General features: G+C 38.3%; 4 protein-coding genes across 7 annotated transcripts; 2 read left to right on the forward strand and 2 right to left on the reverse strand.

Moving 5' to 3' along the window:
• Positions 1–616: 616 nt before the first annotated feature.
• Positions 617–5,963, forward strand: LOC137955657 (probable polygalacturonase). Of its 4 annotated transcripts, none has more exons than XM_068802695.1 (7): positions 617–689; positions 1,834–1,912; positions 2,745–3,080; positions 3,573–3,693; positions 3,783–3,957; positions 4,053–4,123; positions 4,998–5,963. In XM_068802695.1, exons 2-7 carry the CDS (start codon positions 1,886–1,888, stop codon positions 5,663–5,665), a joined length of 1,398 nt encoding a protein of 465 aa, XP_068658796.1. In that variant the 5' UTR covers positions 617–689; positions 1,834–1,885; the 3' UTR covers positions 5,666–5,963. The 4 variants fall into 4 exon arrangements, with proteins under 4 accessions (XP_068658796.1, XP_068658798.1, XP_068658797.1 ...); XM_068802697.1 differs by lacking the exon at positions 617–689 and adding an exon at positions 1,209–1,226; XM_068802696.1 differs by lacking the exon at positions 617–689 and adding an exon at positions 1,545–1,623.
• A 1,493-nt stretch (positions 5,964–7,456) lies between these two features.
• Positions 7,457–12,948, forward strand: LOC137957233 (pre-mRNA-splicing factor 38-like). Its single transcript, XM_068804978.1, has 6 exons — positions 7,457–7,803; positions 9,237–9,360; positions 9,910–9,998; positions 10,405–10,534; positions 10,644–10,717; positions 11,994–12,948. The coding sequence occupies exons 1-6, from the start codon at positions 7,514–7,516 to the stop codon at positions 12,421–12,423; spliced, it is 1,137 nt and encodes a 378-aa protein (XP_068661079.1). The 5' UTR covers positions 7,457–7,513; the 3' UTR covers positions 12,424–12,948.
• A 76-nt stretch (positions 12,949–13,024) lies between these two features.
• Positions 13,025–16,014, reverse strand: LOC137956884 (two-component response regulator ARR2-like). The gene is made up of 7 exons (XM_068804542.1): positions 15,933–16,014; positions 15,447–15,833; positions 15,278–15,354; positions 13,638–14,201; positions 13,451–13,580; positions 13,237–13,357; positions 13,025–13,139 (listed from the first exon to the last, which is right to left on the reverse strand). The coding sequence occupies exons 1-7, from the start codon at positions 15,997–15,999 to the stop codon at positions 13,025–13,027; spliced, it is 1,461 nt and encodes a 486-aa protein (XP_068660643.1). The 5' UTR covers positions 16,000–16,014.
• A 2,393-nt stretch (positions 16,015–18,407) lies between these two features.
• LOC137955881 (ribosomal RNA small subunit methyltransferase-like) lies at positions 18,408–21,841 on the reverse strand. The gene is made up of 3 exons (XM_068803080.1): positions 21,360–21,841; positions 20,086–20,581; positions 18,408–19,447 (listed from the first exon to the last, which is right to left on the reverse strand). The coding sequence occupies exons 2-3, from the start codon at positions 20,395–20,397 to the stop codon at positions 18,701–18,703; spliced, it is 1,059 nt and encodes a 352-aa protein (XP_068659181.1). The 5' UTR covers positions 20,398–20,581; positions 21,360–21,841; the 3' UTR covers positions 18,408–18,700.
• Positions 21,842–22,093: the final 252 nt, after the last annotated feature.

Consider the following 22,093-nt stretch of genomic DNA (forward strand, 5'->3'; position numbering starts at 1 on the left):
GTCCAACCTAGTTGATTCAAGTTCAGCTGGGAAAAAAAATTTACTTTTTTATTTGATAATTGATGGTGTATGGATTGAATTCATTGATTGAACCCCCAACTAAATCAAACTCCATCCTTGTCTAGGTCTGACCTTTAAAGAAGTTCAGAATAATGTGACTCTAATGCGTAAATCAAATCAGTAAAATACTATTACAAAATCTTTTACAAAAACAGTTACAAGTCCCTTGCAATTTCTCCTTCTAATTGTTTAAACTGGGTATGAAACTAGGTATCCTTTCATTGTATAAATGGTAAATGAAGAATCGGTTAAAATCACCTAAAACCAAAACTCAAGAAGTTAGAATAAAATAGGTTACCCTCAAGCCATTCTTCCATCTGCTTCTTTAGTCTGAACGCGGCAAATTTTCCGTTCACAAGTCTAACCAACTGTAAACTGATAGAGCCCTCGGAGGGTCCATTTATCTCAAGACACTCGATGGCATATTTGTGAAGCTTCAACAACCTAAGAAAACAAATGGGGCCAAAACTGAGGCTGCTGGGAACCTATCTTCATTAGCATTAGCTGTCGGTCAGAAAAAAACACATATTTGAGCAGGAGTTTACAGCATCAATACGGTGGATCAGGAGACCATGATAGTCCTCATGAGTTAAGAATTGAAGAAGATCTCATGACCAGCGGCTGATTAGGTAAAATCCTGTCCTACTCTACTGAAGAGAACCTTGTTTGTCAGTAGAAACAAGGTTAGATTTCCATTTCGTGTTAAATACTTGTTAGCCTTCTCATCTAGTAGTTCCCAATTTTTTTATTGGTCTCTTCTAATCATCAGTAGCCTTCATCTACTTATATATTTGCTACTATGAAATCAATCTTCTTCTTTTTTAATAGGATCGATAGTTTTATTAAATAATTATAAAACAAAACCTGGGCAGCATCAAACAGGCACGACAATGAGATCTCATGAAATTCAAGTTCTTAACCCCAAGTTAAATCATTGAAATAAAAAATTAAAAATAACCAACAACTTGCATGAGCCAAGTTACGCACTCTCACTGTTTTTTTTCTGTTCGTTGGTGGGTCAATTGTCCTTCACGCCAGTCCAAGACCTGCAAAAAAAGTCTGCAGAAAGCGCCGATAGGGGCGATGGCAATTCCGGTGAATAAAAAGGCACCTGGGTAATGAAAATAGGAGCGAGACAGAGGGGCAAAACGAGTCTGTTCTGTCAAGTGAGTGAGTCCAGGCTAGCATTTGAGCTATGATTGATTGTGGGCCCCTTTTTGTCCTGGCACCCACATGCGTCTCGCAACCCCATGCACTCGGCTTGGTTTTTTAGTTTTTTCTTTCTTTCTTTCTTTCTTTCTTTCTTTCTTTCTTCTTCCTCTAATTTGTCTCTCGGGTTTTGATCTTTCCTTCTGTCTTGATAAAAATGGCCACATTTGATTTCATTTTGGGTTGAGATATATGTAATATATGTTTATTTATATACAAAACACTCAAACGGAAGCCCCACCACCCTCTCTTCCTGCTTGCTGGTAGGAGCGAGTCTGTCGCATGGAGCCGTTTTAGCGTTTTGGTGTCGGCAAAAGTGCTTTTATTGGTTATAAATACGAACGAGATTAATGGGTATTAAATACTTTTTGGTTTTGTTTTTGGGTTCTCTCAATTTTTATTTGGTTTTGGTTGCTGTGACCTGTGAGTGTCTGTATGGAAAGGTGTCCTTTCTTGGGCTTTTTATTTTTATTTTTTACTTGCTTATTATTTCCTGCTTCTGATCGCATATATACGCTTATGGTCTTGTTTATTGATTCTTCTTCTTCTTCTCTCCTTGGTCAGTCGCTGCTGGAGTTTCCATGTCTGCTGTTGTTGGCTTTGGGAGCAGTCGTTGATGGGGAGAGGACTCATGAAGAGGCTAGTAAGTACGTTGGCGTATGAGAAATAGTCTAGGCACCTTTCCTTCGTTTTTTTAGTTTTTTTTTTTTTTTCATGGCGCGGGGATCCTTCGCTTCTCCTCTCTTGGGCTTTTCGAAGCTGTTTCTTGAAATGATTGGGTGTTTTCGGAAGTTGGAAATTTGCCTTGCTCCTTATTTTTTATGAGATTTTTTGAATTCCGGTGATTTGAATTGGTCTTATTTCAGTTTATATCCTTTGTGTCTCTCTGGGTTCACGATTAGTTTCTTTCAAATTTCTGTCTCGTTTTAGTGACCTGTCGACTCTGTTTTTCATCTACAGATGTTTCTTCTTTTCATTCGCTGGCAAAATTTCGCCTTCCCTCTTCGTTGCTGGTCATGTAGATTATCGGCCATTCTCTTATTTTGGATTCTTTTACTTTTCTACTTTTGTTTTTTTCTGCTAAACTAAATGTCTTCCCGCTGACAGTAATTAAACATTTTCAGTTTAATCGCGCGGGCCGTTAGTTTGGTTTCTTATTCGTCTGTCTTTTCTTTTTCTTTTTCCAGACAATCTGTGCTTTCTGCTGTTAGTCAATGACTGCTATCTGTTTGAGTTTGATTTGCCCAATTCTCTTTAAGAAGAGACAATTGTGCTTGTTCAATTTTCAAAAGCAACAAACTGTGTTGGAAATCGGTAGGGAGTCAACGTTACCACTTTTTTGGTCATGAAATTTTTATGCAGAAATGTACTGTTACTAAGGTTTTATTGAGTCTCTTCTGTTTTTGAGGCCCTGTTTGTCTACTTCTCGATTATTCACGTTGTTCTCATTTTCTTTCCTTTGTTCTTCTTTCTAGTCTTTCTATCAGGTATTTCTGCTCTTCTTTGTGACGTTAAGCAATGGAATCCAAGGCACCGAAGGAGAGAGCAATGGGGAGTGCAAATATAAGACTGGCTTGAGTTTGGCTCCCAGACCTCACAGTGTTTCAATTTTGGAGTTTGGAGCTGTAGGGGATGGCAAAACCTTGAATACTATAGCCTTCCAAAATGCTGTTTTCTATGTCAGATCGTTTGCGGACAAGGGTGGGGCGCAGCTATATGTTCCACCTGGAAGATGGCTCACTGGAAGTTTCAATCTCACCAGTCACCTCACACTATTCTTGCATAAAGATGCTGTCATCCTTGCCACTCAGGTTTTTATCATACAGGGATATTTGATTATCTCTGTCTTGTTTTTTGTTGTTTTGTTTGATTCTATTTGGTTTTAATCATAATGAACTCGACCACTTGGTTTGGCCTGGATATGCTTTTTGATTACCTCCGGATTCATTTTGGCTTTATTGTTTGAAGGAGAGCCCATTTCGTAGGAATCTTGAGGAGAGATTGTAACTATTCTGTGGGTTAGACTTTTTTTGGTTTGAACTTATCTAAGTATCTCGTGTAATGCCTGTTTCTTTGAGGTATATTATATCCACTCTCGGCCCTTCTAAGGTATATTAAGGTTTGAACTTATGTAAGTATCTTCTGTGGTCAATGTGTCGTGGTCACTTCTTTTCTCCAATGTCTTCTCAAATAGCTGTAATTCTCTGCATGCATTTTCTTTCCTTTGCTTCTAGAATGCATTTGAGCTTTTGCTGTCACTTAATCCTATTGGTTGAACTTATCCAATTTACTTTTTCATATAGGACCCAGCTCAGTGGCCAGTTGTCGAACCTTTGCCTTCATATGGACGTGGGATTGATCTTCCTGGAGGACGGTATCGCAGTTTGATAAATGGTTACAAGTTGGAGGATGTTGTTATTACAGGCAAGAAAATCTTCCAAAGACAAGGATTGCAGTTCATAAAATTCCATTTTTTCATTGTAGCTGTTTTAACTGTCCATTTTCTACATCAGGTGATAATGGAACAGTTAATGGCCAGGGTTCTGTATGGTGGGACTGGGTACGCTCTCATTCCTTAAATTTTAGCCGCCCCCATCTCGTGGAGCTTGAAAGTTGTGATGGAGTCCTAGTTTCAAATTTGACTTTATTGAACTCACCTGCATGGAGCATCCATCCTGTCTATAGCAGGTGATTTTGCTAAGAAACTTCACTGAATTGGATAATAAATATATATAAAAGTTTTTCTTCTCCAATAAGTTGATTGTCTTTTGAAAATGATGCAGCAATGTACAGATACAAAACATTACTGTCGAGACTCCAGCTGATTCTCCCTATACGAATGGCATTGTACCGGGTTAGTGCCAAGTGTTCCATTTCACTTAGTTACCATGTTCAGATTTTGCTTTTTATCTGTATTTAACTTTCAAGGTTTCTCTTTTCACTAATTGCTTGGAAGGTTGTTGGTCTTCCAACAATCAACCTTGGTGTCGGCAAAAGACATTTTCAAACTTAATTTTCTGCCAACAACTTTAAGGGAGAATGTGTCTGATATACCTGATGTAAACAACTTTTCTGTGGAATAGTCGGTGGCAATAATCTCTCACATACGTTTAAATTTATGTTGTTATTAGTTGGGTAAAAGGCCTAACTTGGGCTAATCTTTTTGGGACAAACCTTGAACCATCTTTAACATAGTATTTACCGGGTGTTTATTTTGATGATCCTGCCCATTTAAATTCTATTCCCCTTTTACGTTGTTCTTGTCTTGGGTGACCTTAACCCAACTTATTTAGAAATAAATATGTACTTCAACACATTTGAAGTCTATTCGAACTTATCAGTAATACAACTAGCTCTGAAGGAAAGGATGAAAACGGGTTGATTTAAAATGGTGAAGAAGATCAGTAGGCATTTAGAATAACTTGGAAAGTCTGAAATCTTGCACATTAATTTGAATGTTTTTTCACTGTATCCAAGTACATACTGAGTGATGAAAAAAAAGCTAGTTATGAATTCAGCAGTGTAGCTGGTGATGTTCAATTTTGAAACTGCATTGCTCTTATACACTTGACGTTGCTTTGATTTGTAACTTCTGGCCAATTTCTCAATTTTCTGAAAGGTCTTTCAACTAATCTTATATATTTGCAACTGTATATCTTTCTTTGTCTTTTTTTCACCTTTCGATTCATTTATCGGGAATTCTTTTCAGTAGTCCATTTGTTGTACAGATTCCTGTTCCGGGGTTTGCATCGAGGACTGCTACATTCATGTTGGCTATGATGCAATTTCACTAAAAAGTGGATGGGATGAGTATGGCATTTCTTACAATAAACCTACCTCAGATGTATACATCAGCCGGGTCTTCCTAGAATCATCTCAAGGATCAGCTCTAGCATTTGGCAGTGAAATGTCTGGTGGCATCTCAAATATACATGCGGACCGATTGCATATCTACAATTCTTTCACTGGTATAGAACTCAAGACCACTGCAGGCAGAGGTGGGTACATAAAAAATGCCCTCATATCAGACATACAGATGGAAAACGTGCAGCTGGCACTTGGAGTCACTGGCCAATGTGGGGATCATCCTGATGATCACTATGACCCAAATGCATATCCTGTCATTAGTGGCATCACCATCAAGAATGTGATTGGCACAAACATCACCAAGGCTGGAAACTTGACTGGAATTCCTGACCACCCCTTCACTGCTATCTGTCTCTCAAATGTTCTCTTGTCCGTCACGTCTGATCCTTCTACATCATGGGTTTGTTCCAATGTGGTAGGGTTCTCTGAATCTGTTTTCCCTGAGCCATGTTCTGAACTTGAAAAGCCAAATTCTTCTACAGTTTGTTTCTCTCTCTTTCACTCGACCAGAGGCGTAGAGGCCTTATGAGACCATCTCTACATGAACTCTGTTTCCCACTTCTCCACAAACTCCTGTACAATCGAGTCACAACCTTCCCTTCTTCATCTGAACTGGTGTATTCTTGATACGTTATCCATTCCGATTCCAATAAGTTTCCCATACTCGGAACCCTTGTTTGTTCTTCTTCAATTCCCTATTCATATTCATCGATGAGTTGTTGCATCTAATGCTTCACTGTGTGATTACTTGTACAGCTTCATTACTTGATTCATGTATAAGGAAATTTTTGTTAGTATTGAGACTCAAACAAGTGATTGATACTTCATTGTTTTTCTACACTGTTCATTGCATTTTTTATTTATTTTTATATATATGGTTGTCTCTAGTTCCACTTCCCATCATTACTATTGCATTTTCTGTTATTATACTTCTGGAAGTGACATAAAAAACGTCGAAAGTAGACTACCCATCAGTTCTTAAATCTCGAACTACATGGTTTTGCTGTACATTTGCTGTTCTTATCTTCTTTCAGCTTCCCTTCTGTGCTGCATAGCTGCCTGAAATGGTCATATAGAAGCTCAAATGCAGGATTTTAACATGGTTATATTCAGGGATTATGAACTTTCAAGACAAAGGCTTGTAAAATGAATTGTTTTGGTTAAAAAAAAAAAAAAAAACCGAAGTTGTTCAGCTTGACAGCAGCCTCTCTCCCACCAAGAAGAGCAATTATTGGAGCAGACAAAGACAATGAGTGCTGTCCCAGTTCTGCAGTAGTACATTGTGAGCGTTTCATTCCTTAGAATGAAAGAGCCAACTGTGTATTGGTTCTAGTGAAATTTGCATCTCTCAACTGAGCTAATAATAAGTATAGGTTATTAGTTCAAATGTCAACGGAAGATGAGGGCGTTAAGGAAGATGATGAAGCCTCAATCAAAGGCACACAGTCAGAATGGAAAAGATTCGAATGCCAGGACAGCTGCTTCCAAATATGAAAGATGCTTTTGGCTCTTCTGAAGCGCACATGTCAGGCTCCCGAGACCACGAACCCAAACACCTCACGGGCCCACTTCTACCAACTCAAGCGCATTTTCAGCGCTTAGGTGGTGGCTTCTCCTCCATTCGATGTGGATCGGGTTACCTGTGCATTGTCGATAAAGATAAAATCATAAAAGCTGGTGGAAAGGGCCCGCCCCAACTGTACGTCGTTGTAGCGAGAAAATTTTGAATGAATGAAACGCGGTGGGTAAGTAGTGGGCCTTACTGCACGTAGTGGAGATGGGCTTACGATTGGTCACACTGAAACGTGACTCGAGAGGAGACCTTGGAGAGAACCAGGACCCGCCCCACGTGGTTCTCCAAGAGAGACCAAACAAGTGTACAGGGAGGGGTCTTGGTTTTCGGTCTCTACTGGCACATGATAATTAAGATACACTGTTCATTAGACACACGTTCTTTAGGAAATTATGAGTCACTGGGTCAATATTACTCTTTTCTACCGCCCGTCTTCTTTGCTTTGGTTTTCAATTCAATTTGAGATTTGTTGATTACTCCAATTACAACATTCGCTATCGGCTTGGGCCTGTTTTCAGACCCCAAGGTCTTACCCCTGGAATATAATATATCGTCGGTCGGATTCCGAGACGTCTCCCTCCATGGCATATCGCCCTAATTGGAGAGGGTTCAACTCGAGGGTGAATGCCCGTATCAGAATACTTTCCATAAAAGCTCATCACAGTTCACAAACAGAACCACGGGCCGTGGCGGTTCGTATGAAGACCTCCCGTCTTTTACTGTTCTCTTCGGTTTCCCCCCTTTTAATTCTCAGCAGGGTTAGGTCTTCTATTCGGGAGCGGTTTTTCCTGGTCTTAAGTATCGATGGCGAACCGTACGGACCCAGGAGCGAAGAGCATTCGAGGGACTAACCCTCAGAACCTCGTGGAGAAGATATTAAGGTCCAAGATATACCAACACACGTACTGGAAGGAACAGTGTTTCGGCCTCACCGCGGAAACGCTCGTTGACAAGGCCATGGAGTTGGATCATCTCGGGGGAACGTATGGTGGGAACCGCAAGCCAACGCCCTTTATGTGCCTCGTCATCAAAATGCTCCAGATCCAGCCGGAGAAAGAAATCATTGTAGAGTTCATAAAAAACGAGGATTACAAGTGAGTTATTTGTTCTTCTTCGGGTTGAGATTTTTCGGATGTTGTTTACAGAATCAGCAAATTAATATAAGGTTTTTATGCTCATTTACTTTTATTATTGGACCATAATTTGAGGCGATTAAGTGAGCTGTGACTGATTCATGGGTTGGTGTAACCTCTGAAGATTGAGCTGCCAAGAGGGCTCAGTTCGTGCCTAGATGTGTTAAGCTAACAGGAACGTACTCACTTTTTTTTTTTTTTTTTTGTTCGAGTTAATGCCATTTGTGGTTTATCTCATCCTCAGTTACGCAAAGTCCATCTTCTTGTTTGCGAAGGGGAAAAAATCCTTGGTAAAGAGGATGTTGCTCTGTCCTGACTAAAAGTTACCATAACTCTGTAATCACCTTTTCATACTTGGTAGTTTAAACGATACAAGTAACACTGTGTTCTTACTTCAAGCCTATCATACCACAATTTCTTTTGCATTGCAGTATGAAATTTGAAATTCATGCGAGCCTACTCTGAGCAAGTAGAGGCAGAAGAATCTTAGAACTAAGTAATATGGTGATTATGCTGTCAAGTGTATGTGTGGAGGTCCCTTTTTAGATTCAAGTAACTGGATCTCCTCTATGCTTTGTATCTCTATCTAAGGGGCAAAAAGTTTGTGCTTTGCTTTTTCATTCTACCTTGTCTCTTGTTTGGCTTTCTTTATTAGCTCCATAAAAGCCTTCTCTAACCCCCAGAGGGGAAAGAAAGGTGACCTCTCTTTGAAGTCTTATGTCTGACTGATGGCTCCATGCTTGCTTGTCTCTAAATAATTTTATGAGTTGATATAAGTGCAAAGTCTCTGTTCAACTAACTTTTCAATGGAAGTATGAATCACTTGTATACACTAGCTTTTTTTAGAATTGGTTTGTCAACTCTAATAGACATTGCCGAAGTAAAATACACTACCTCCAGTATTTGTTTTGCAGTTCTCTATTTTTTGCATAAAACAACTATTCTTCTATTTATAAGCTCGTTAAAACAATATTTTTTGGTTGTTGAAATCTGTCTGACTTTCATTGAGTAAATGCTTGTCATAATTATATGTGATATATGTTTTCTTTTCTTGTCATATAGAATAGTTAACGGCTCCAATATGTTATAATTGTGGTGGAGGTTGTTGACTGTGATGATGTCCTACAGAGTACATTGACATGCTGAGCCATCATTTTATATTTGGGAGGATATGTCCTGCACTGAAATAGAAGTTCCTTGAATGTATGTGAACCATGTCTTGTGTGTATGCTGATTGATCCTCAAACTTGAACTTAATGAGCTTTTTAAAATTTCCTCACTTTATTTTTGTTGTGTTATTTTGCATGTTCCTCTCATTTTTTCAGCATATTTTAGTGCTTGCAAATGGCATTCCGATTTTTCGTCTTTTCAGTATTGAAGGTCTCCTTTGACAGGTATGTTCGAATTCTTGGGGCTTTTTACATGCGTCTTACCGGCCAAGTGACTGATGTGTACCAGTACCTTGAGCCACTGTATAATGATTATAGGAAATTGAGATGCAAGTTAGCTGATGGATGTAAGACTAGTTTAAACCTCTGCTTCTCAAGTGCTGTCTTTTTCTATGTTTAATAGTATTTATTTTTTATGATATTTTTGTTATGACAATTCATGTAGCAAATTATTGCTACTGCTACAATTTCTAGTAGTGTGATGTATCACCAGTATTAATATTTATTGTTGGCTATAGAAGATCAACACAGATTATTGATTATATGGGTTTATCCATTTACTGTATTTAAGTTTGTATTAGAGTTGAACTGTTGCCTTGAGCAAATAGAATTGCCAGCTCCACTCAAACAGATGAGGGAAAAATTTCATTCATATGGCATGTCAATATTGGAGTCAATAACAGCACTGAAGGGGGTTGACGAAAGGTAAGTATAAGGTAAAGGATTGGAGCATAAGAGAGAACATCCTATCAGATATTGACTAGTTGTTTGAGTGAAAATATAATCCATATGAGTGGTGGTGGCTTTTCCCTTCATTTAACATTGAATTATGTTGGTTTTCTATTATATCTTTTGACTAACTCTGTGCATTTTCTATGTTAGCTGTTGACATTCACGGTATGCCTTGACGCATGTGGATGAGGTAATTGATGATCTTCTTACAACAGATTATTCCTGTGACATATCTCTACCACGCATCCCAAAGAGGTAATTGTCCCTGTACTTTACATCTATTTGCAGCTTGTCATAAAAAAATTTTATTAACAGATTTAGCTATTGTATCAAGCATGCTTTTTAAAATATTCTTTTAGATCATCTAATTTTTTTTTTTCATTTAGTACGAGAGTTGGATATTTGTGTGAAGAGTGCATAACTTCCATGTGGGAAAAGTACTCAGTGATTAGATGTGAATGAAAATTTTTTATCTGCTTATTGAATGGCAAGTTGTGATGATTCAATGTTGTCGTGGGAATCATGCATTATGAAGTTTTTGTTTCTTCTTTTCATTTCTTTGCTCATTTTGGTTACTTTTTGTTTAATTTTTTTAAGTATCCCTTCTTTTGCTATGTATGTTGGCTTCTTGAACTATAGCTTATGGCTTGCATATAAATAGATGGACTCTTGAATCTTCTGGGAAGTTGGAACCAAGAAGAAGCGCATTGGAGGATGACTTTGAAGAGGAGGAAGAAAAAGATGACGAGGAACCAGCTTTATCTGGTTTAGAAGAAGAGAATCATGATAAGGTTAGCATATTATGTTTGGATCCTTACTCTTGATGGTCTTTGTTCTCTTTCTGACAAGCCCTAACTTTCATCATTTTTTTTTTTTTTTTTTTTTTTTTTTTGTGAATAGGACCATTACCGAGGACGTAGTCCTGTCAGAGAAAGAGATTGTGATAAAAGACGTGATAGTCATAGGCATCACAGGTAAGCTGTTGGTATTTAATATTGTTTTGCAAATTGCTTTTGGATCTCAATGCCATTTTGTACTTTATTGATTTTTCCTGTGAGAACACAAAACAGGAAATGTAGCTGTGGGTTTTCCTGTGTGATAGTCTTACAAATGCCCACTCCTGAACTTCTTTTTTGCATTACTTCGTGTGCTACTTGTCTGTAGGCATTCCAATAGGCCTTTACCTCATCATCTGTGTTTTACCTACTGTGTAAAAAAAACAAAAAACAAAAAGCAAACCTGCTGAAAGGATCAGCATATAAGCTGTCTACTGTTTTTAGTGGGTGGGTAGGATTGGGGATAACTTGATGCTCTCATAATAAGTTTATTTGCGGTAGACTTAACTCTTTGTGTAGTTAGTTGATTATCTAGCATTACATGTATGAATAGAATGATTGGACTTGGAAGCTGTTGCTTTGCTAGCTACATCCAAAGGCTGTCACTACCATGGCATTTAAGGCCCTTGGTAGATAACATGTGCTTCCTAAATGAAAGTTAGATGATTCTGCCAGGTTTCTCTGTACTGAGTGTGTGCAGTGAGAAGTATGATGAGTCATACAATGCTGAAGTTTTGTAACAATGATTGTATATAAATGACTAGGAGATTGCTCAGCAACTTACCCGAACTCTACTGTTGGCAAATGTTGAAGTATTTTGACAACATGGGTTTATTAAGGTTTTGCTTAGTAACTTATCTTAATTTTTATACATATGCAATTATTGAAGTTGGACTTGGAAGCTGTTGCTTTGCTAGCTACATCCAAAGGCTGTCACTGCCATGGCATTTAAAGCCCTTGGTAGATAACATGTGCTTCCTAGAGAAAAGTTAGATGACTCTGCCAGGTTTCTCTGTACTGAGTGTGTGCAGTGAGAAGTATGATGAGTCATACAGTACTGAAGTTTTGTCATAGTGATTGTATATAAATGACTAGGAGATTGCTCAACAACTTACCCGAACTCTACTGTTGGCAAATGTTGAAGTATTTTGACTACTTGGGTTTATTAAGGTTTTGCTTAGCAACTTATCTGAATTTTTTTACATATGCAATTATTGAAGTATTCTAATTGGCATGATTATTTCAACATTAGATATCAAACATCTGAAATGGGGAACGACTCTGTGTTCTTGGTTCCATCATTCATGGTACTTTGATAGTCCATAGAATTATATGGTTCATGAACTCTAATGTCATCTCTGTACAGTGTAATCATTTTCCTGTCTTGTGTTTCTATCTGGTTTTCCATTGGCAGAGACCGGGACTATGAAAAAGATTATGATAGAGAGCGGGGAAGAGGCCGTGAAAGGGATAGAGATAGAGAGAGGGAGAGAGAAAGGGATCGTTATCGACTGAGAGATGAGAAGGACTATGGTGGTGGTCGGGACAGAGAGCGAGAAAGGGAGAGGGAAGGAAGAGATTGGGAGAGGAGAGACAGAGATCGAGGAAGGCGACAGAGCCGGAGTAGAGACCGTAGAGAAGAGGAATGTGATGGTGGGGAGCACTGGAAGAGGCACCGTCACAGTCCTAGCCCACGAAGGCGGGCAGAGGTTGGTAGAGGGGAACCAAAGAAAAAGAAAGAAAAGAAGGAGAAGAAAGATGATGGTACAGATCACCCAGATCCAGAAATTGCTGAGCAAAACAGGATCCGTGCAGCTCTTGGGCTGAAACCTTTGAGGCCTTAGAAGAGATGTCTGAATCCTGAAGGGCCATAAAACATAAAACTGCTGTTGTGTAAATATTTAAGAGTCGGTTATAATACCTAAATACATATAGGTCGCTTATAAGCAAGAAGCTTCTACTATCGTGACAGGGTTTTCTGTATTCTTTGTATGTAAAATTAGGCTTCCCTGCATTTGAGTTGTATGATCCAGAGGTTTTTTACCTCCTGTATCAGGAACAAGGTTCTGCATCTCATGCTGCAGGCTTGCAGTACCAAGCAGCTGCTGCTGCTGGAATTCATTCACGAGGTTTACTTGCGCAGTTGCAGTTCTACAGATGATGTAGATTTTGTTTGGCCAAGGTGGTGGCAGCTGTCTGTAAGAAAATACCCTTCGCCGATGGCAGAGACATGGGTATTTATTACTTGGACCATATTCGCAATTTATTTACATACTAGAACGGCTCAAAGTTTGCAAGGTGTGAATTTCGCAATTGTGGCTTCTGCGGGGTTTCTTATAATTTGGATATGTTATTTCGGGGTCAATCTATTAGGGGGGTTAGGACTACATAGTTATGGTTCACTCACATTAACATCTAATGGGTCCGACTCTGTTGGTTTCGATGTCAAGAGAGAGTCCATTCTTCTTCGTCACTAGAATGTGATTCCTCCAATTGCATGGCAAAACTTTTACTGACATTGCTCAAATCATCTGGAACACTTGTTTTGAAAATTTCTGGCCTGGTTAAAATATGAAGAACAAGCACTGGAAGAATGTCTAAAAAGAACTAAGCAAGAAATGGGCATGCGCTGATTTAAAACTGGTTCTCAAATTTACCAGTGCAATTGCTCTTTAGAGTGGTTTCCACTCTCCAATCCTTCCAAATTTCCAGCCGTTGGGATGGATTCTTGAAATAATCCTCTTGTACTGGCTACAGGAAAACCATTTCCAGGCAATTCTGTACCATGTGCAATTGGAAAACTAATAGAAGGTTGGGAAACTTTGACCTAAGAAGAATTATTGTTAAAGCAAGCTTCCCCAGTGGATGGACTTCTTCCATTGACAACAGAAGCATTCCTGCTAAGAATCCGACGTGCTATATCATTAGACAGCATTTGCTGCCCAATGGAAGAAGGAAGACTAGATGCTTGCCCACATGCAATTTCATTTATTAACTGCCCCTTTGATCTTTATTGTTGCAATATATCAACCTGAATTTGCTTTTGATTGACTGGGACTTCTTGTCTATGCTGGGCTGTCTGCATCGCCAGTGAACTCCCTGGAACCCCCTGGATGTGGTCCACATGAGATGTACCCGTTCTTTGAGTTGGTAAACTAAGAAAACCATTTGATCCACCCTCACTGACGTGAATACCCATACTTCCAAATGTTTGAATGGGTTGATGCAAATGCATAAGCTGCTTTGTTTCCATTGCGGTTGGAAGACCATGAAGTAAATTCACTTGTTTGTTGCTTAGTTGCTGCTCTGTGACCCCAAATCTCAGGATTAAGTAGATTTGTGACTTAATCCTGATTTGTGACTCAGGATTAAGTAGATTCATTTGATCAACGAGAGTCATGCCAACAACACCACCACTAGTAGCATTTGACCTTCCAATCCCTTGCAAGGTCATGAAATTCTCTGGTTGAAGTTGGTTTGAGACGCCAATAGTCTGAATATCCAGTCCATCAAATGAACCAAGTGAGCTAAAATGTGCATCTGAGGGACTCACAAAAGGAGCACCAAGTCCAGATTGATGTTGTGACACCCCACTGAGTCTTTTCAGATAGAGACGGTACTTCTGCAGCATCAAATTGAAGGTTTTAGTTATTTTTTATCACACCCAAATCGACTCAAACAATTACCATCTCTATTTCAATTATCTTAAAAATAAATCCCTATTTGAATTATATGAAGCGTGAAATGACAAAAGGTTCTTAGCAAGATTACAAGCTAAACATAGATATAATCTGATGAGACCAGTTACAGAAATTAGAGGAAAAGGCAGAGCATTTCCATGTTGTCATGAGAAATGCTCTCGTTATAATCTACATGTAGATGAGCAGCAGGCTAACTTCATATTAGTAAAGTCATTGGTAACATACCAAGTAAGTTGTGTCCATTTCTAGTCTCACTAGAGAAACTTCAAGCAAGCTTTCTTTCCTTTTTTTTTTTTTTTTTGGTTTTGCCCATCAATAATAGCAGAGAAACATAAAGGTTCTGTCTCTCAGTGACGATAAACATCATTATTCATGATCATCTTAAAAAGTGCAGCCTTTTACATACGGAAAAGAAAATGATTGACAATAACAATTGTTTCCTGAACATAAAACCAGTAGCAACTGAATCAGCAGATACCAATCCAATTAGTCCAGATGATCATCTTTTTCTTTCACCAAGTTATCTACTTAGGACATCTTTAGTACTAAAAAAAATGTTTCTTGTTACATTACAAAATTTTATAAAAAGTCAAATATCTCTTGTAGGTGATCACATAACATCACAGATTGATGAGGAAAAATGTCAACAGTTCTAATCTTCTGAAATTCAAACACATTGTTTGATTCAACCATGAACAAACTTGAGTATCTTTTCATAAATAAGTGGCATGGTTGGGAAAGTGTTCGTTACAGGAAATCTTTGAGTACAACTTAAGGAATTATGACTTAACAATCAGATTCTTGTCTAAAGAGAACTCTTATTGGAGAAGTAATAAAGCAACATTAATCACAGAACCTCAGAAATTCACATGAGAATCAACTTTTAGCATTAAAGGCATCTGCAATTTACAGACTTCAAAGAGATAAAAGCATTTACATTTTACAGACTTCAAAGAGATAAAAGCATTTGCATTTTACAGACTTCAAAGAGATATACCTGCAAGTGACTGGCAACATTTTCTCTTGTGAGCCCTGGAACATTCATTAGCTCTAAAATTTTCTTAGGGACAGCCTCTGCAATTAAAACAATGTCAGATAAAATGCCCCCACCCTAATAAAAAAAGAAAAGAAAAAAGAAGGGCATCTGTATTAAAAGTGTATCTTACTATCAATTCCCAATTGATTGACTGCAGCAACAAATTGTTGATGAAGATCAACCGACCAAACCACCCTTGGCTTCTTCAAGGTTGATGAATCCTCACGTTCCTCCCCTTCATCTTCCTCATCTTTCACATCCTTCCTTCTCTTTGAATTTCTCCAACTCCCTTCATTCACTGAAGATGCATAGTCATCATCAGATGCCTTTTTGTTTCTATCACTATCTTCCACACTTCCAGAGTGCTCCAGGTCCTTCAATTCATTCCTCTTTTTCATAACCACATGCTGCCATATATTCTTTACTGCCTCCATACTCACAGGCTTTATAAGATAGTCACAAGCCCCATGAGTTACACCTTTCATAACTACGTCTTTCCCATCATCGGCAGACATCACTGTTTTTTTTTAGAAATAATTATCAGAACTGGGACAAAGATTGTTATGAGTTATTCATTTTTTGTACGTTCTCTTTATATGAAATGATTTCTACTTACTGATAACAGGTAAGTCCATCTCAAGACCAATGTGCTCCAAGAGCTTAAATCCATCCATGTCAGGCATGCAAACATCACTAAGAACCAGATCAAATCCACCTTTCCTCTCTCGAAGCATTGATAAGGCCACAACAGCACAAGAACAAGTTGAAACTGCACAATATAGAAAAAATTATGCACACCTGCATCGTGAGAATACCAACAAAAACATAATTAAAGCATAATTCCTTAACCAGTCAGGCCTACCAGAGGTCAAACTAGCAGGGTCATGTGTTTTATTAAATCACTCATCCTAGTGAGGGAACCGGGTTCAATTAAACCAGTTTTATCAAACTAGTATAGTTTGGGCTGATAAGTCTATTTAAAATCCATGTCCATCATTCTCATTGTTGGGCCTTTACCAATGTCAATTGCTTAACCAACATTTCAAACCAAAAAAAAAAAATTCTATTTATTTTCTTGTCTATTAGTCCAACACCTAGCCATTCTCTCTATTCTTTCTATAATATTTTTAATAACTCTCTCTCCTTACTTTGCCAAACTTCCAACTCAGCATTCTCATCTAAAACTCCCTAAATCTTCCACAGTAGGTAGTTCCCCAATGCCAAACATTCTGCTTTACAATCATTGGTCTAGCAGTAGTCTTACAGAACCTCTGGGTTTTCAGCTCAAATTTATCATTTGCACACCCAAGACACTATCTCTGTACTTCAACATCCAACACTCATCATACATGTCATGTCCTTTTCAAGCTACCCTCCTCTTGAATGCTGGGCAAAAGGATGAGTCTTTTTAGGGTATGAATTGGACATCTCTCAGCAATATAACATATCCTCCTGATTTGGTCCATTAAAAATGCAACTCCCAAACAGCAATGTTCAGTCAGCAATTGGCTCACTTTAATATCATCTGATTTTAAACAATCCATTATGACTGGCCTAGATGATTGTCTTTAACGACAACAGTTGCCTAGTGCTTTCTCAGTGATCCATTATTTATTAGACTCATCCCTTTAGGGTATGAATTGGACATCTCTCAGCAATATAACATATCCTCCTGGTTTGGTCCATCAAAAATGCAACTCCGAAACAGCAATTGACTCACTTTATTATCACCTGATTTTAAACAATCCATTATGACTGGCCTAGATGATTGTCTTTAACAACAACAGTTGCCCAGTGCTTTCTCAGTGAACCATTATTTATTAGACTCAGCCCTGATATAATCCAAATTAAAAAAAACACACACACAAAGGAACTTCAGGCCTTCTTCTTTTATGTAAACTGTGAGAATGGAGTACTAGACTAATTTACCACATCCTCCTATAAAAAGAGTTTGTCAAAGGCTCTTTCTTACCATCCATTTAAATTCACTGGTAATCACTTATTCCATAACAATTTTAAACCTTCCAATTGGATTGACTTAATTGCACAAGAGAGGAATAAGTAGTGCTTAAATCAGTGCTTCGGATCCAACTTATAAAGCTAACAAAGATAAAAGAAGAGGGCACTACTAGAACTTGAGATGTGATTCAGAAAAAATACCTGTTGAGAAAATCAGATTTATGTGCAACCTGTTTTAGTTTCAGGATTCCGTAATAATCCTGCAGTAAGTAAAAGATAATCAATCACAAGTATACAAGCTAAGTCACAGAAATAAGACAAAAAAACTTAGTATTAAGATTATCTTCACAAAGTGAAAATCAACCTGATTCCGATATGAAGTTTGCTCTGGCCTGTCAAGAGATGAGAGCAACTTGTCTCTACTTTCATCATCAATATGAGGGTGATCGCACTGGCTATCAGGTTCATGAAGCTCCCAAGGACTATGCAAGTGCTGCTCTGGTGGATCGCCTTTGTACTGAATCACATATATTTGCTCATGTTGAATAGTCATTCATCTTGTAATAGTTAATTACCTACAGCTTCCATCATATCCATGGCGATATTCTGATGTTTTGTATCTATAATTTGTGCAGGGTTACAGTGAAGCTCAGTTGAAGGAATGCTTAGAAGAGTATGCGGCCCTAAATGTTTGGCAGATTCACCCCAACACTTTCGACATTAGATTCATTGACGCTTAATGGCTTTCCGCTATCACCATGTACATCTCACTTAATTTCTACCGTTATCCAACTCAAGAAATTTAAAAGCTTTCCTTCCTATTGTGATTTATGTATCTTAGCTATTATTTATCTTTCAAGATTTAACCAGTGTATTCTAGACAGCTGAAACTTTTCTCAGTTATTTGCACAAGAAATTAAAGAAAAATTGATGGTTTCATTGTGTAATTCTCCGGTACATTGAACAACTTGCCCATATCCAAGGAAGTTCAGCATAAATGCCACCTAAGACGTTTTGTTTCAATTGCAGTCAATGAGCCTCAACGATGTATGACAACTACAAGATACTTATAGAGCCTAATAACATGCAATGAAACTCACATAATTGATTTTCTCAAGTGGCTTTTGCTTTCAAAAACACCTGCCTAGCCTTTCAACTGAAACGGCATAACTCACTTTTCCTGGTTCATTACATAGTTGCCTTCAATGGGATGTCATACACAAATTCAAGCAATAAAAACCTTCTGCATACTCTTAATCAAATACATTACAAATTCGCACTTTTGAGTCACACTACTGCAATCCATAACAACTTTAACTCATCTAAATGAAAGAGAAGTAATCATAAAATAAGAGGATCGAACTAATTTTTGCTGGCTACAAAAATAAGAAGTGACCAAAATGGATATTAATCCTGTCAAAATTGTCAGCATGATGAGAAGTGTATGCCGGCCTTATTGAATAGAGAGAGCAGATACAAAAAGTCCACTTGAGTGAGCTTTGAAGATCTCTTCTCTTCAAAGTCTCCTTGTCTCAACACCCCTAAAACCTTTTCTTTGAAATCGGACTCATCTCCAACATTCACCTCTCCATCCTCCACCTCCATCTCATCGTCATCTCTTCCCCCGTCAACTTCCATGCTGTGGTCTTCACTAGTATCCCCCAAAACACCCAAATCGTCTTCCACTCTAGAAGACCCACTTTGCAAATTCTGCAATGACAGCAGTGTCTTATAGTTTTTCTCCAGTAACGAAATAACAGACTTTTGGCGGAAAATTGAGCCCAGTGTTTTATTCTTCCTATTGAAACATAAACGAACTAACCCATCCCATTCCTTGAAACTCACAGGCGGAAGTGGCTTCCTTGGTTCTATTCTAACAACAGAAGAATCTACTTTTGGAGGAGGCCTGAAATTATTTCTTCCTACTTTGAGGAGATGAGAGACCCGGGCCAAAAGTTGAGTGTTCACTGAAAGCCGGCAATATAGAGTATCACCTGGTTGAGCAACAAGTCTCATGGCAAATTCTCTTTGGAACATAATAACTGCACATCTGAAGGCTGGTTGGTGAGACAAGAGCTTGAAAGTGAGGGGGGAAGAGATCTGATATGGAATATTTGCCACACAAATGTCAAAGTATGGAAGGTCACATTTAAGAACATCTCCTTGTATAACCTGTAAAACACCCATCAAATTAGATCCTCTAAAAGGCAATGTAAAGAGAATACCCAAAATATGAAAAACTATTGTTTAAAAAGAGAACATGGATTAACTAAATTGACTAGGAGCATCTATATCATCCTCTAAAAGGCGCAAATTCATAGGGACAAAAGAATGAACACCGGGAGAACCTCTGTATGGAACTGTTTGATGAAGAATGGACAATACAATATGAGAAACCTCAAATTGCTCATGAAACCCTATATTTGTGTACTCCTTTCAATTAGCAGAAAAGGGCAACTCTCTAGCTTGTTACATGAAAAGACAGTTACTGTAATTCATGATGTTCATCAATTTAGTTTGCTTTTACAAGAATTATGTCTAGTCCTGTTCTAAGAACAGATGCATGAACGCATTGGTAGATTAAAAGGCAGAGATAAAATGGGTTTTTTTTGGCGTGTATGTGTGCATCTGTTGAGCAGAACAACGGTTGTTATCAGCCAAGAATATGAAACATGCAGCAATCCCCAACTATCATAATGCTTTGTCATTGTTATTTTAAAAACAAGAGAGAACAGTTAAACACTTGTGATCAAATCAATTAAAAACCAAAAAGAAACTTTTGAAAAATAAAATAAAGTAACAATGAATACCTTCAGTTTATTAGAAAATGGCGTCCCTTGAAAGCGGCGTTGCAACTCCAAAACCATGCGAGGATCTAACTCAATGGCAATAACAGACTTGGCAGCTTCAAGGAGCTTTTTAGTAAGATTACCAGTACCGGGACCAATTTCAAGAACAACATCTGTGGTCTTGATACCCGACTTCTGAACAATAGTTTCTACTAGCATGGGATTTTTCAGTATGTGCTGTCCTTTTGACTTGTGGAAAGGAACACCCCCCTGGTAATGGTTTACGGCAGCAGACGCAGCTAGTTTCCGTTTCTGGATCTTTCCACCTGCCATTGGAATCGGAAAACCCACGGAGATTAGGGTTTTCCAGTTCTCGCTTTCAATGGAAAGGGGGAGAGTGAAAATTCCCACTCTCAGGTTTTATGATGAACGACAGCCACCAAACCAAACGGTGTTGCGCGTGTGTCTCGTCGAATAGTCGCTAGCTCCAATTCTAGCAGTCGAGCAAATTACTGGTCTGGGTTTTGCAAACAGAACAAATAAATTTTATCAGACAACCATTACCCATCGTAGTAACTAGGGACACACGGAAACACAACCAACAAAAAATAAAATACCATGTAGTGGATATTTATAACACCCAAATCTCCTCACCACATGGCAAGAGCATTCCATAGCACTTCAAACATATTCAACAACATTCTAAAACATTTCAAAATTAATCGAACTAATTTCATTGCAGATGATTAGAACAATGCAAAAACACACTCATCAAATCCAAATTCATCAAATACCCTTGGTAGAGCCCCATATGACTTTGCAGTCACTACGAACCGTACATCGTACAGTGATGGGGGTCGGTTTTCATTGGCTAATGGACGCCCATGTAGGCGACTCCGCATTGTTTGAACTGGACTAAACACCCTAAATCCTAAACCTTAACCGAGAACCCTAATAAATTAAAATAAACCCTAAACCCTAGACCTTAAAACCCCTAAAAGCCCCAAACACTAAACCCTAAGCCCTTAAAACACTATCACCCCAAAAATCGAGAACCATAATTTTTTTTGAAAAAACCATAAACCCTAATTCCAGACCTAAAGACTAAACCCTAGACCTTAAAAACCCTAAAAGTCCCAAACCCCAACTCTAATCCCGAAATTAAACCCTATCAAGATGAAATTGAACCCTAAATCCCACAATTAGGCCACAATCAAGATAAATTACGCACAGAAATTAAAATTAAATCAAATACAACACTAAATTAGTTGAAAAAAATTAGGGTTTCGGCTTACCTTCTGAAATTTGGGGAAAACCACCGCCGAATGGGGAAATCTAAGCCCAATCGAAGAAATCGACGCCTAAATGTCGAAAATCGAAGAAAATAGAAACCGGAATAGGTTAAATCGAAGGAAATCCGGGGGGGAGGGGGGAGGAAAGAGAAGAGCGAGAGCGAGCAGGGAGAGGGAGGCCGAGAGTGAGAAGAGGGGGAGGCCGAGAGGGAGACGAGAGAGGGAGAAGGAAGAGTGAGGCCGAGAGAGACACGGAAAGGAGATGGGTAGAAGGGGGAGGCCGAGAGAGGGAGACGAGAGGGGAGAGATGAGCGAAGATCAAGTCCTAGGCACGCGGACCTAATTTTCCCGTCAAGCGAAGGGTACGAAATAAATCAGATTGATTTTTCGATCATATGTGAAATCTTCGGTTTTTCCTCTTCCTCCTATCCCATAGGTACAGCGTTTGAATCAATAGAGAACATTTTTCTTCGGTATAAATCGATAGTATTTACCTCCCAAGGAAAATCCCGAATTGGATCCCAAATTGACTCCGAAAGAGAACTTGATTTGTTTATTTTATATTATTTTTATATTATAATAATATAATATATGTATATGTTTATTTTCATTTTTATAATTAAAAATATTTTTTAAATATTAATTATATTCTAATTAAATTAAATTATTTAATTAGATTTTTTTATTATTTATATTTTTAGCTTCTTCATGTTACTTGGATAAGGGGCACTGATGTC

This window comes from Aristolochia californica, unplaced genomic scaffold, assembly GCF_029961685.1.
Source record: "Aristolochia californica isolate CCGP_79_NKW_82.1479 unplaced genomic scaffold, dmAriCali1.0.hap1 SCAF_2, whole genome shotgun sequence".
Taxonomy (NCBI): Eukaryota; Viridiplantae; Streptophyta; class Magnoliopsida; order Piperales; family Aristolochiaceae; genus Aristolochia; species Aristolochia californica.

Bases quoted from the DNA above. Each gene is read 5' to 3' on its own strand.
- LOC137955657 (XM_068802694.1), top strand. The intron at 1,913-2,744 runs GTAAGTACGTTG...TCTTCTTTCTAG, and splicing joins GAGGACTCATGAAGAGGCTA to TCTTTCTATCAGGTATTTCT. The intron at 3,081-3,572 runs GTTTTTATCATA...TTTTTCATATAG, and splicing joins CTGTCATCCTTGCCACTCAG to GACCCAGCTCAGTGGCCAGT.
- LOC137957233 (XM_068804978.1), top strand. From the start codon at position 7,514: ATGGCGAACCGTACGGACCCAGGAGCGAAGAGCATTCGAGGGACTAAC. The intron at 7,804-9,236 runs GTGAGTTATTTG...CTCCTTTGACAG, and splicing joins ATAAAAAACGAGGATTACAA to GTATGTTCGAATTCTTGGGG. The intron at 10,535-10,643 runs GTTAGCATATTA...TTTTGTGAATAG, and splicing joins AAGAAGAGAATCATGATAAG to GACCATTACCGAGGACGTAG.
- LOC137956884 (XM_068804542.1), bottom strand. From the start codon at position 15,999: ATGCCTGACATGGATGGATTTAAGCTCTTGGAGCACATTGGTCTTGAG. The intron at 15,355-15,446 runs GTAAGATACACT...TTTTAATTGCAG, and splicing joins CAATCAATTGGGAATTGATA to AGGCTGTCCCTAAGAAAATT. The intron at 13,140-13,236 runs GTAAATTTGAGA...TATTTTAACCAG, and splicing joins TCTAAAGAGCAATTGCACTG to GCCAGAAATTTTCAAAACAA.
- LOC137955881 (XM_068803080.1), bottom strand. From the start codon at position 20,397: ATGGCAGGTGGAAAGATCCAGAAACGGAAACTAGCTGCGTCTGCTGCC. The intron at 19,448-20,085 runs GTATTCATTGTT...GGTGTTTTACAG, and splicing joins CATTTTCTAATAAACTGAAG to GTTATACAAGGAGATGTTCT.